This window comes from Leptopilina heterotoma, unplaced genomic scaffold, assembly GCF_015476425.1.
Source record: "Leptopilina heterotoma isolate Lh14 unplaced genomic scaffold, ASM1547642v1 Lhet_238, whole genome shotgun sequence".
In the NCBI taxonomy this organism is placed as follows: domain Eukaryota; kingdom Metazoa; phylum Arthropoda; class Insecta; order Hymenoptera; family Figitidae; genus Leptopilina; species Leptopilina heterotoma.
In genome coordinates, this window is record NW_025110954.1 from 175,356 (window position 1) to 189,801 (window position 14,446).

General features: G+C 24.1%; 2 protein-coding genes across 4 annotated transcripts in view; both read right to left on the reverse strand.

The window, feature by feature from the left end:
- Positions 1-2,093, reverse strand: part of LOC122502802 (zinc transporter ZIP1-like) — a 64,321-nt gene extending 62,228 nt beyond the window's left edge. For 2 of the 3 annotated variants that reach the window (XM_043613059.1, XM_043613058.1), the window contains exon 1: positions 1,586-2,093. The gene's annotated coding sequence lies outside the window, so the exon portion shown is untranslated. The remainder of the gene's footprint in view (positions 1-1,585) is intronic. The other variant, XM_043613061.1, reaches the window with a different exon arrangement.
- Positions 2,094-9,360: 7,267 nt separating this feature from the next.
- On the reverse strand, positions 9,361-11,704 carry LOC122502787 (odorant receptor 4-like). Its single transcript, XM_043613022.1, has 6 exons — positions 11,578-11,704; positions 11,042-11,390; positions 10,848-10,947; positions 10,602-10,712; positions 10,306-10,461; positions 9,361-10,027 (listed from the first exon to the last, which is right to left on the reverse strand). The coding sequence occupies exons 1-6, from the start codon at positions 11,702-11,704 to the stop codon at positions 9,971-9,973; spliced, it is 900 nt and encodes a 299-aa protein (XP_043468957.1). The 3' UTR covers positions 9,361-9,970.
- Between the last annotated feature and the right edge of the window lie 2,742 nt (positions 11,705-14,446).

The following is a 14,446-nucleotide window of genomic DNA, read 5'->3' on the forward strand; positions in this document are numbered from 1 at the left end:
ATTTTGAATTCATTATAATTACTTTTGTTCATTTACTTATTTTATTTTGTTATTTTTTCATTGTCCTTCGATTGCTTACAATTAATTTTTGATTTGAATTAAATAAATTTTTTTCTGAGTGTATTATTGTTATTATTATTACTATTATTATATACATTATTACTACTATTTTTATTAATTTTATTATTATATTAATTAATTATTATCTAATTTTAAATTTTAAAAAGAAATGAGAAAAATTATTCTTTTTTTGTTATTATTTATTAAAATAATTTTGTTTATAAAAATAATATAAGAATGTAACCTTCACATTTCAAGGGATGTTAAATGGCATTTGTGTGTGAATCATGGCATGTAATTAACGACCTTTCTCAAAGCACAATAATTACAATTAAACAGATTCCACTAAAGGATTCCAGTTTACGATGCAAAAAAAAAAAAATTCCAACGTACAATTATATAATAGTAATCTTTTAAAATATATTCCCTCAATTTAAGTGAATCATTTTTCCAATATAGATGAATGTACCGCACAAAAATAGTTTACCACACGGAGAGAAAAATCAAGCGTTTGTAGTAAGACATGGTCTATACTTAAAAAGCACGGCGCTGTTTATCCTCGATTTGTAGAAATCTATGCTAAAAGAGTATAGGTCTCTACTAAAAGAGTATAGGTCCTTACTCTTTTAGCATAGATTTCTACAAATCGAGTATAAACAGCGCCGTGCTTTTTAAGTATAGACCATGTCTTACTACAAACGCTTGATTTTTCTCTCCGTGCAATCATTCTGTTTATTTTTATTTTTATTTACTGGTGTCTATTCTGAGAATTGTAAATTTGTTGTTGAATTTTAATTTTATAATTTTTTTTTATTTTTATATCACAATATAATGTGTAATAAATAAATTTATTATTTATGCGCACGTATTGTTTTCTTTTCCGTATCTGATCGGAATGTTTACAACAGTAAACAGAATTTTAAATTACATATAAATTCGTATTGTTTATTAAGTAATTTTTCTAAAATAAATGTTATTTATTAATTTAAATAAGTATTATTTATTTATTTATTTATTTAAACCATAAATAAAGAATAATTATTAATAATAATAAATTAATATTATTTATAATATTACCAAAAAAAGCAAAGATTTGTTTTAGAAAAATTAAATTAAAATAATAAAAAATTACTTTCTTTAAAAAAAGTAAAACTGTAAAAAAATAATAATACAGTCATGTATTTTTGTCTAATTAATGATAATTATTTTAATGTTTTAAAATTAATTTTGTTAATTAATAACTAATGATAATTGACGTTATTTAAAAGTTTATGTCAACAATCAACTGATATTGTCGACTCGAAACATTTAAACAATAACGGAATTTAATAATTAAAACTGTGATTTTTTTAAACGAATTTAAACGAAATTAAAATAATTAATAATAATAAGATAATTAACCATTATTTAATTAAATTAATTATTAATTAAATAAAAAAAGACTTTTTAAAATTTTTTTAAATTTCTTTAGAATAAGAATTTTTGTTGATTTATTTTGAAAATTATCATTGAGAAAATCACTAACCTTTTAATTGAAGAATTTTTCTTCTGTCACTTATAAAGTATAAATAAAATGTCACACAAATATTTTCGACATCAGTTTGAAACAAAAAAAAAAAAAATTCTAATTGAACAAAAAATTTGTTAATTAAATTCTAAGTGAATGAATATAAAAGCGTAGTCACTCTTGTCGAACTGAACTGATTGATGATAATTGAAGGTTAATATATCATCACAAAAGGGAAATGTGACATTAAATTTTACCACCAAACGACCGGCGCGTGTGATATGAAAAATACTATATAAATGATCGGTGAGAGAAATTTGTGGGACAATTTATTATCATTAAGAAAAGTGATAGAGAGTTTATTTATAAAAGGAAAATTCACGTTTTAATTATGAATTAATCATATTTTGATAAGGGAAGATCTTTTCAATTTTGGGAGAATTAATTTTCTTTTTTTTTTTAATACTTTAAACTAACCGCACAGTTCATGCTCGATTCAACGCGGGCAGTTCACCCTGACTGACTTTGTTTTCGACCTTTCAGCGCGATTGACGTGTCTTACATCATTCAAGTTGCGAACTTAAGGAAAATGCATTACATTCACGTTGCTTTGAACACCTCCCTCCGTTATTATTGTTATTGTTTTGCTTGTAAGTTTAAAGGCAATTTCGTTTTTCTCACGCTCAACATAGTCGGATAATAAAGTGTTTTAATTGTTTCAATTCCACTTGTGCTGTCTGTCAATGATTTTGATTTATCTTTATGTTTAACCCATGTCTCAGATTGTACCACTTAGTCGAGTTTTTTCTGCATTAATATAAGAAGGGAATGTTACGACCGAGGTTTAGACATTTTTTTCAAAGGTTCAAAAATGCCACCTTTTTTGTAGAACAATAAAATCTTTTGAGGTTAAACTCGATTAATGATCGACAAATCTTGAGGGAAATTGGGAATCTCTTGAGAAATTTGAAGACTTTAGTCAAAGTGATTTTGTCAAATTTTCAAAAAGTTTTCTTGAATTAAATTGAATTGTCTTCAATTAAAAATTGAAGACAATTTTTAATGTAGAATGCAGTCTTTTTGGAATTACAATTGACGAAAACGATTAGGGCGAAAGTTTTCTGCGGAATTTTAGGCCAAAGTTGATCAGCGGTAAAATTACGAACACCAGAAATTTCGACAATGGATTCAGAAAGAAAACTGATTTTTAAAGAATGTCCTTTAGTTTTTTTAGGTCAAAATATGCTTTTAGGGTAAGAAACAATTTTTTTAAGGAAGAAAAAATTATGTCGAATGATTTCTATGAACATTTGGATCAAACTAAACTTAGAAGCAAAGTAAAAATACATTTGGGGAACCTTAGGAATTGATATAAAGCGATAAAGACCGATTTTTAAAAAATGTTCTGCAGTTTTTCGTACAGAATCCGTTTTTCTAGGTATTAAAAACAATTAAAAATTATCATCAGAGTTTTATGTTCACCTTTGGTCAAGTTCAACTAGCAGTGAAGTAAACTGTACTTAGATAAACTCAAAAATTATGATTATGCTAATTAGACCCATTTTTAGCCATTTTTATACAATTTTTGAACCAAACATCGGTTTTTTGGGAATAATAAGTAAAAAAAAAACAATTAGGACAAGTGTTTTTTTTGTTGATTTTCAAGTCAAGTTTGCCCAGCAACATCAAATTATGAAGTTGAAAAACTTTAGGACATAAGTTAAAGGAAGTTTAACCCATTCTTAGCCATTTTTATACAATTTTTGAACAAAATTCAGGTTTTTGGGAGTCTCAAGTAAGAAACAATTAGGGAAAGTTTTTTTCGTGGACTTTCAGATCAAGTTCTATCAGCAGCAATACACCATGAGGATGAAAAACTTTAGGATATAAGTTAAAGGAAGTTTAACCAATTTTTATACAATTTTTGGACCAAAAATTCGGTTTTTTGGGATTAATAAGTAAAAAACAATTAGGACGAATGTTTATTGTCAATTTTCAGGTCAAGTTTGACGAACAACATCACACCATGAAGTTGAAAAACTTTAGGACATACGTTAAAGGAAGTTTAACCCATTTTTATACAATTTTTGAACCAAAATTCGATCTTTTCTAAATTATAAGTAAAAAATAATTAGGGCAAGTACTTTTTGTGGACTTTCAAGTCAAGTTGGACCATGTCAGTTCGTCACCATGAAGTTGAAAAACTTTAGGACATAAATTAAAGGAAGTTTAACCCATTTTTAGTCATTTTTATACAATTTTTGAACCGAAAATCAATTTTTTTTTTGGGAATTATGAGTAAAAAACAATTAGGGCAAGTGTTTTTTTTAAAACTTTCAGGTCAAGTTCGACAAGTAACAACAAACTATGAAGTTGAAAAACTTTAGGACATAAGTTAAAGGAAGTTTAACCCATTTTTATCCAATTTTTGAACCAAAATTCGGTTTTTTGGTAATGTTAAGTAAAAAACAATTATTGCGAGGGTTTTCTGTGCAATTTTAGATCAAATTCAGCTAGCAGAAAAATACTACGAGCATGAAAAACTTCTGAATATAAATCCAAGAAATTGTAACCGATTTTTAGAAAATTTTACACAATTTTTTAATCAAACTTCGGTTTTTTTTGGGAATTATAAGTAAAAAAAATTAGGACTGGCATTTTCTGTTGATTTTACAGGATGTCCTCTACAGTTTTTAACGGAAAAGATAGTTTTCTGAAAACTGAAAGTAAACTATAGAATTATTTAAATAATTATTAATTAATAATTATATTATATTACTATATAGTTATAGTCATTATTAACATTAGTAATGTAATTATTATTAATCAATTACTAATTAATTAATGGCTTTTCTCGTCTATTTAATTTGATAATTAAAATTTTCTCCTCCAAATTTTGATAATTGAAAATTTTTGTTTATAGAGAAGAATATTTTGCAATTTTTGATTATTGTTATATATATCAAAAGAGACTGATCAAGATTAGTAGATATAATCTCCGCTCTCCTGCGTTGTAAAAAATAATTATATATTTATTTAATTAAGTGCTATATATATTGTCGTTAAACGCCTTTGATGTTAAACGACAAGCAAATATTTTATCCAAATCTCGTTACTAAGCGGGTATAACGAACTTGATAAAAACTGATAAGAAAAGCGGAATTTTCTATTTTATCGATTAGCGCCGTAAAAAAATTGCGAAATTTATCATCTATTACGTACATATTAATTTTAATAAACTTCACACGTATTATTTATTGCTAATAAAAAAAGTATCTTCAATGAAGTAAAGTATCTTCAATAAAGGAACTTTAAACTTCAATAAAGAAAATTTCTTTATTAAAGATGCTTTACTTCATTGAAGATACTTTTTTTATTAGCAATAAATATTTTCTATCATTAATGAGAAAAATATATTTTGAATCACTAATGAGAAAAGTATTTTAAATCACTAGAAAGTATTTTCATAGAGTCAATAACGTAATTAATAAATTAATAAATTTTCCACTTTTATATGCATGAAATCAACGATTTCAAAAATTTTTCGCATTTATTAATATACTTAACATTTTTATAATAAATTTTGAAATAAGTTACCTTTTGTAAATTAATTGGCATAGGTAAAAGTAAATGTATAATCTTTGGATGAAAATTAAAATTAAGCCGGATGTGTATTTTAAAAAAAAGAACAAGGTCCAGGAAAGGTCAGTTCCATCCAGTTGTCATTGAAAGTAGAAAGAAAAAATAACACCTGTTGCTTTCAAAATTAAAAAATTTGTATTGGAAAGTATTTTATTTTCTAATCGACTCCTTCGTCATGTGAACCTGACATTGAAATTTTTTATTTCCTGACATAAAGTATTTAATGACTTCACACTAGTCTCTAATCGTAATAAAGCTTTCCAATTATAATAATTTAATATGCACCAAGTTTCTATGTATATTGACAAACTGATTAGCATAATTCGATCTCAATATTAAATATTTTTCTTTTTCTACAAAAATTTGAAGATGGGGAAATTTTTACTTTTTTCGTATTAATAATTAATGCATTTTGCTTTTTTATTATTTCTATTCTTATTATTAATTTATATTCTATTTTTCAAAAAAAAAGAATAGAAATTTTAATTAATTAATTAAAAATTTAATTTAATTAATTCGTAATAATTAATAATAATAGACAATAATAAATGACAGAAAATAATAATAACTGTAAACAAATTTTCTAATTGTTGTGCGTGTGAAATTAAGCGAAACTCTAAATAACCTTTCTGAGATACATTTGAAAAGGAAGTTTATTAATGTACTTCAAGTGCAAGAATAAATTTAATATAGGAAAAAGAGCGTGAGAGACTGAATTTGCCCGAGAAGCAATAGCCTTGTATGGAGAGAAAGGTTTTAGGGAGTAAAATATTATCTTTATAACAAATATTTTTGTGAAAGAGATAGAAAAGAACAACCAAAAGAATTTGATTGAACAACAGTAATTCGATCTATTCGCAATAAAAAAAAACGAATGTAGAATCGATTTGAGTAATCAAAAATTCAATAAATCGATTTTATATATAGCTATATCATGCTGGCGTGATTAATTTTTTTTTTTTCGTTAAAATATATTTTACGAAAGCACGTTCGAACATATAATGTTTTCTCGTGATTATTATTTAGTAATATTATTTTAAAAAAAACGTATTTAAGTATCTACAGCACGTGAGAGTAATAATTTTTATCTGAATATGGTTTTAATTTAATAATATTTTGTAACATTTCATAATATTTTTGTAATTAATTATAAATTAATAATTAATTAATTTAAATTTGTATGACTGACTTTTTGCTTTTAAATGAGTGAATTTAATTTAATTTAATTTAATTTAATTTAATTAATTAGTTAATTAATTAAAATTTGTATGACCGACTTTTTGCTTTTAAATTAGTAAATTTAATTTAATTTGATAAATTTAATTAATTAATTAATTAATTAATTAATTAATTAATTAATTAATTAAAATTTGTATGACTGATTTTTGGTTTTGAATTAGTAACTTATTTGTCTATATTATTTTATAGTTTAGTCCTGTGTTTTTTTTCATCATTAAAATGTCACGTGTGTTTGAAAAGAAACTTTTAATCGATCAATTAATTTTTTTTTTAAATATGAATCGTTTATTCTCAATTTATGAATTGAATTTTTTTGTATTAATTAAAATAGAAATTTATCATTAGAATGAGCCCGCAATACTTTTAAATTTACTCTCGAGAAAGAAATGTATATAATATAGAGGAGAAAGAGACAAAACATATAATGAATAAATCTCACGTTTATAAATATCAGCAATTCTTTAGCACGTGTCCTTGATAATTGTAAAGTGATGCAAGTTAATTGAAGTAAATTAACGATGATGAGGAATTTTTATATAGAATTTCATTCATCGACTTATGTTTTATTTCGATTTTCTAAATGCGTCTATTTTCTCTTTTTTCTCCTTCAGCTGAAGTGGAGGAACATTTTTTTGCTCTGCTCGTTTTGAATAATTTTTATTTTTTTGGTACACTGAATATTTACTATTCTGTGTTTATTATTTATTTATCATTTATTTTTCGGTTCAAATAAATTTTATTTGGTTCAAGTAAAAATTTTATTTGCTCCAAATAAATTTTATTTGGTTCAGGTAATAATAATTTCAGGATAAAATAAATTTCATTTGTTTAAAATAAATGTTATTTGCTTTAAGTACATATATTTTATTTGGTTTAGGTTAAAAGTTTTGTTCGATTAAAATAAAAATTTTTGTTGGTTTAAATAAATTTTATTTGGTTCAGGTAAAAATTTTTGTTGGTTTAAGTAAACTTTCAATGGTTCAAATAAATTTTATTTGGTTTAGGTAAAAATTTTTGTTGATTCAGTTAAAAAACTTTGTTGGTTCAAATAAATTTTATGTGGTTCAGGTAAAAATTTTTCTTGCTTTAGGTAAAATTTTGTTGGTTCAAATAAATTTTATTTGGTTTAGGTAAAAATTTTGTTGGTTCAAATATAGTTTTTTTTGGTTTAGATAAACATTTTTGTTGGTTTAAGTAAAATTTGGTTAATTCAAATAAATTTTATTTGGTTCAAATAATAATAATTTTCAGATCAAATAAATTTCATTTGTTTAAAATAAATTTTATTTGGTTCAAGTACGAATTTTATTTGGTTCAGGTAAAAATTTTTGTTGGTTGAAGTAAAAATGTTTGTTGGTTCAAATAAATTTTATTTGGTTGAGAAAAAATTTTTGTTGGTTTAAGTAAAATTTTGTTGGTTCAAATAAATTTTATTTGGTTCAAGTAAAAATTTTTGTTGATTCAAGTAAAAATTGTTGTTGGTTCAAATCAATTTTATTTGGTTCAAGTACAAATAATTTCCGGATCAAATAAATTTCATTTAGTTAAAATAAATTTTATTTGGTTCAAGTACAAATTTTTGTTGATTCAGTTAAAAAATTTGGTTATGGTTTAAATAAATTTTTCTCGGTTCAGATAAAAATTTTTGTTGGTTGAAGTAAAACTTTGTTGGTTCAAATAAATTTTATTTAGTTGAGGTAAAATTTTTGTTGATTCAGTTAAAAAATTATATTGGTTGAAATAAATTTTAGTTGGTTGAAATAAATTTTTTTTGTTTCAAATAAATTTCATTTGGTTCAAAATTTGTATTTTACAATTTTATATTATGAAATTGTTTTGTCATATTGAATAGAAAAAAAAGAAAAGCAAAAAAAAAAAATTTTTTTTACATATCCGGAAATGAGAGTCATGGCGATTGTGAATAATTAGACATTTTTTATGAACAATTAAAAGGTCGTAAAATTTGGTAATTTACACAGACGAGACCATCGTTTAGTTTCTTTAACTATGTATAATATTTTCTTCACAAAGAACAATGCTTCGTTATCCAAGTGGAACGAGTCACATTTTTTTTTCTTTTTTTTTCAAGAGAAAGTGCTCGCAATCTTTTGAGTTTATTATTAATAATTGCAATTTTATAAAAAAAAAATCAATATCAAATTTAAAATATTTGTTAAATATTATAAAAAGTTTTTTAATAAAATGAAATTCAATAAAATACAATAAAATATAAAAAAGAAAATAAATAGCAATCTTTCTGTACTTTTTAATTACTTTTTAATTTTTTTGTTTTTTTATCAAAAAAGTGAATTATTTTTTTTTTTCAAATTTTATTAAATTTATTTTTAAATTCTGCGCACTAGCGATTAAAATATTTATTTTGAAATGGAAACATTTTGGCGATTTTGAAGGAATTTATTGGGGTATTAAAAAATTCCCATTAAAAAAAAAAACAGATGAGTAAACCAATTTTTGTTTTGTTTTCAATAATAAATATTCTTGGAAAATTGTCTGTGCGAATAGATAAAAAAATTTTTTTATTTTTTTTTAGTTTTTATCGATTTTTATTTGACGATTTAATTCTCGTCAAAAATCGACTCAAAATTTCTGAGGAAAAATGCGTCGGTGGCAAAATTTATTGTGAAAATATACACAAGTTTTTTTAACATTAGGATTATCAATTTTATCATCATAGGCGATTAAGAAAAGCTTATCGCCGTTTAACGCCGATGTTAAATTTTTTAATATATAATAATCACTTCGCAATATTGATACGGATCATTATTAAATTTCTCAAAAAAAAAAATTGTAGTAAATTTTTTTTTTAATTGTTTGATAGTGAAAATATAAATTAGCTTATAAATAAAAAATTTTTTTGTTATAAAGTTGGTATATTTTCTTGTTACAAATAAAGTTTGGTATATTTTTCTTGTTACAAACAAAATTTGGTATATTTTATTGTTATAAAAAAATTTGGTACTTTTTTTTGTTACAAACAAAATTTCGTGTATTTTTCTTCTTATAAACAAAAATTTGGTATATTTTTCTCGTCACAAACTAAATTTGGCAAATTTTTTCGTTACAGATAAAATTGGTACATTTTTTTAAAAATAAATTTGGTATTGATTAATTTGACAATTTTGCAGCTTCTATGTAGTAACTTTGAAAAGTCACTGACCTTGATGATCCAATGCTGATACTTTAATTTCTTTTTATTGATTGCAAAAATATTTCTCAATCGAATTTTTTTTCTCATTTTTTTTGGTAATGTAGGTTACTCGTATCATTTTTTTGTCGTAAGAAAAATTTATCCTTTCGAAAAATCTCTCATTAATTACTCCACGAGGTTTTGTATATATTTTTATTTCAAATTTTCATTTCTCAACAAGAAGGTAGATTAGTTTGCAGTTCTACAGGCGCATTGGAAGATACAGTCTCGATGGAATTATTTTGTTTAAATCCACGTCAAAACAAACAATATTTTTAATTTGCATTATTTTAAAAATTTTCTGTGATTAAAAATTATTTTTCACTCAATGCCAGTAGACAGGAGGCGTACGTAAAAGCAGTTATAATTATCTGTCATAAATTATTTATCATTAGTTTTTGAAAATATTAATTTTTCTAAATACTTTTCGAACTTAATTTATTTTTTGTTGATCTTAATTTTTTAATTTAATTAAATTTATTAATTTTAATATTAATTAATTAATTTTTCTTTAATAAGATTTAACATTATTTTTTCTTTAATAATATTATCAAAATAAAAAAATAAATAAAAATAAAAAAAATTGTATGAGAATTATGGAAGAAAAAAGGGACGATAATTAATTACGAGAATAAAATGCAATACTTACACTTTTGTATGTTGCTAAGGACATGATAAAATAGTGTCCTGCCTTAAGTTCGAATGGCTTGTTTGATCGTTGAATTATAATAATTAGCAATCGTCTGCATTTTACGTTCATATTGTACCATGGTATTTCGCCAACTTCACGAGAAATTGATGTACTCTATTTTTCCAAGACAATAGAAATTGAAAATTAATGGCTTTTTCAAAAAATTAATGATCTCAATTTTTAAAATTAGTGGAAGGAATTTTTACTGATTTTTATTAATTTGGATTATTATTTAATTAAAAAAAAAGTTCCACCTTCTCGATGATATGCTCCCCGAGTTTGCAATACATGAAAACATTAAATGTTGAGAAAAAAATGTAAGACATGTAACTAAGCAGACCAAAAAGATTTCCAGCATAAGTTGCCTGAAATTTACCATCATTAACAAACAATCAGAATTTATTTTTTTACTATTTTGACTCAAAGGTATTATTTTTTTTACATTTGGGTCAAAATAGTAAAAATTAAATTACAATTAAAAAAAATTTTTAAAAACTTACTTTGACAATAATGTAACCCTGAACACATAAAATAAATGCATTGCTAGTGAATTGTAAAAACATGATAATGTTGAATGAATCCTGTATTATTTTTAAATTCCTAAAGGAAAAGAAGAATAGAAAAATGGAGATAAAATAGAAAAATAGAAAAATATTTATCCAAAAGGCTAAAATTAATAATCTTCTTCGAATACCTTCGTAACTGAACATGATGTTCTATAATGCATTTAAAACAATTACATTCCCCGAATTCCATTACTTTCAAACGACAATTTACATTTTTGTAATCCCAGTGTCTTATATTATTGACAATTATTTCCAACTGACTAATCAAGTGAAGTACAATAATAACTAAAAAGGAATCAGAGGCAAAGATCGTGAGGCACAAATATAAACAGACAACAGTTTGAAAAAGATACAGAATTTCATAGTTCGGAGATGTTTGAAAATCGAAAGAAAACTTTGATTTGAAAACAAGTATTCTCATTTTATCACATAGTGCCATTTGTTTCCATTGAAGATACATTGGAGAGATGACATAAACTAAAAATAGAATAAAAATAAATTTTAAATAAATTTTGAACTTCTATTTCTGAAAGAGAAATACAGTTATTAAATTGAGACAAAAAACAAAGCAAAAGCGAGCAAAAGTCATTCTGATATCTGCAGAAAAACTTTATAATAAAATTTAATTTAATTAATAAACATTAATACAAATAATAAAACTTACCAAATGCTGCAAAGAATAGTATAACAAAAAAGAAAAGATTAAGTTTCCTTCCGCAATATGCATTTGAAATGAAAATTTTCTGAACTCTTCTATCAAAATTTGGATAATTCTTCCAGTCGTGGTACATGGAGTCAATAATTACTTTTAAATTCTTTTTATGCAGTTTTAGAATAATTAATCTTGAGATGCATGTTAGCATTGTGAGGAAGAGAATAAGAGCATCTAAATCTTCTAAAATATTTTTAGTCGCTGATAGGTAGACGTAAACTGGTATTGCCGATTGCATTATTATTAGAATTGAGAGAAAAAATAAACAGTTTGCAAGTGGACTATCTTCTGTTGGCCATAGACCGAAAAATCGCATACTCCAACGGTTGTAGTTTACCGCGTAGTCAAAATAGTTTTGCACTTTTCTCTCGCACATTTTTTAAACAACTTTTCGTTTATCTTTTGTTTATCTTTCGTTTGATTCCAATAAAAGATTAGAGTCAATTTAAAAAACGATTTTTGGGTATTAAATCAGATTTTGGTTCGATTTTAATTTTTAATACCTCAAATCAACTTCCAATTTTTCGCACGTTCACAGTAAAAAAAAATTACAGCAGTTTTTCAAAGTTTATCAAATTGAGAAAAAAGGCATAATTTCGGAGAGGACTCAGATATCTAGTCTTTTAGTTCGACTAATACAATTCAGTACCTTAATGGCAGTGTTATTAAATATTCAGAATTTAATTATACCCGGCGAGGAAAATTGATCATAGCTAATTAAACACATCTTGATGCAAGAAGAAAATATAGGGCATTAAAATTTAGTATGGTTTGTGTATGGTTATTGTATCAAAATATCAAATTAATATGAAAGATAAATTCGAAATTAGTAGATTTCAGTGTTTACTCAAGTCTTATGATAAATAGACGATTTTTTTACTCGACAGGTTCGACACGAAAATTATATGCAAACAGATATTCATGATCTAATGTCATTATTTTCATTTAAGACCATTTTGTACGCCTTGTTATCGATGTCTTTTTTTTAATATTAGCAAATTTGTTGAATTTTGCTTCTTAGATGAAGGAACTAATTAAAATTTTATAAATATTTATCTAGTTTTTTGGTATAGTTTAAAATTATTCGACGCTGTGCATTTCTGCTAAATTTAAATATTTTTAATGTTTGTAAATATAAAACCTTAAATTTTTTCAATTTCTGACAAAAAATTTTTATCAAAAAACTTAATTCTTGAAAAATTATTATAAAATAATGATTTAGGTACTAATTATTTAATAAATAATTTTAATTAAAAATTATTTTCCTGCTTTTTTCCTTAAATTTCGTGCAAAAACAAACAACTTTGTTTTTGCAACAACAACACTTTTCCGTAAAACAAAAATCAAAAAAGTTATCACAGTTTTCCAGAAAAGTACAGAAAATTGAGATTTCTTTGCTCAGAAAATTTCAAACCTTGGTATTTTTCTCAATTTTGAATAAAATTTGTTTTTCAGCTCTTTTTCATAAATTTTGTGCAAAAACAAACAACTTTGCTTTTAAACACTTTTTCGTTGGACAAAAATTAAAAAAGTTACAAAAAGTTTTCCAGTAAAGAACAAAAATTTGAGATTTCTTTGCTCAGAAAATTCCAAACCTTGGTATTTTGCTCAATTTACAATAAAATTTGTTTTTCTGCTCTTTTCCATAAATTTTCTGCAAAAACAAACAACTTTGCCTCTAAACACTTTTTCGTAGGACAAAAATAAAAAAAGTTTACCAGAAAAGTACAAAAAATTGAGATTTCTATGCTCATAAAATTGCAAACCTTTGTATTTTTCAAAATTTTCAATAAAATTTGTTTTTCTAATCTTTTCCATAAATTTTGTGCAAAAACAAACAACTTTGCCTTTAAACACTTTTTCGTAGGACAAAAATCAAAAAAGTTTTTCAGAAAAGTACAAAAAATTTAGATTTCTTTGCTCAGAAAATTCCAATCCTTGGTATTTTTCTCAATTTTTAATAAAGTTTCTTTTTTTGCTCTTTTTCATGAATATTGTACAAAAACAAACAACTTTGCCTTTAAACACTTTTCCGTAGAACAAAAATCAAAAAAGTTATCACAGTTTTCCAGAAAAGTACAAAAAATTCAGATTTCTGAGCTCGGAAAACTTCAATCCTTGAAAATGATGAAAATAATTTTGAAGAAGTTTTAGAAACACTATTCTTATAAGGTAAAATAATGATTTTATCATTTGGTTATCTTCAATTATTATTATATGTTTCTGAAACTTAAAAAAGTTTGAATTTAAATGTTTTGAAAATTTTAATTTCTATGGAAAATTAATAATGATGAAATATGTATTTTAAAAAGAAGTTATTAATGTTTTTGAATAATTTTACAATTAAAGATATTCGTAAATAAATGTACTGGAGCATTTTTTTGAGTATCTAATAATTTTTAGAGTGCGAATCAGAATATTCTTTAGGGTCAGGGAAAATGTGAAAATTTTGTCTGGAAGACAGAGAAGGAAAAACATATTTTAGATTTTGTGGTAATCCTGTTATCGTCAATTTTATAGTTTACTGTTTTATCAGCTGGTGGCGATAGTTGGAATTGTAATTTGAAGCTTGACGAGAAACCTACATTATCTTTCTTTCTCGGGTAGGTAGATATCTCCTGTTTAGCCTTATCAAAATACCAACAGTTGCAAAGAACAAAATTCAACTACCAAAATTCTCTTAGGGTAACCATAGTATTTTATTATTCACAGTAGGTACGTCTGTAAAAGATGTTCAGTTGCTAAGAATTTGTCACTAGTGTCTAAATTTGTATTTTGGTTCGAATTTGTCTAAATAATAGTATAATAAACATTATATCAG

Bases quoted from the DNA above. Each gene is read 5' to 3' on its own strand.
- LOC122502787 (XM_043613022.1), bottom strand. From the start codon at position 11,704: ATGTACCACGACTGGAAGAATTATCCAAATTTTGATAGAAGAGTTCAG. The intron at 11,391-11,577 runs GTAAGTTTTATT...TTCTATTTTTAG, and splicing joins ACTATTCTTTGCAGCATTTG to TTTATGTCATCTCTCCAATG. The intron at 10,713-10,847 runs GTAAGTTTTTAA...GGTAAATTTCAG, and splicing joins AGGGTTACATTATTGTCAAA to GCAACTTATGCTGGAAATCT.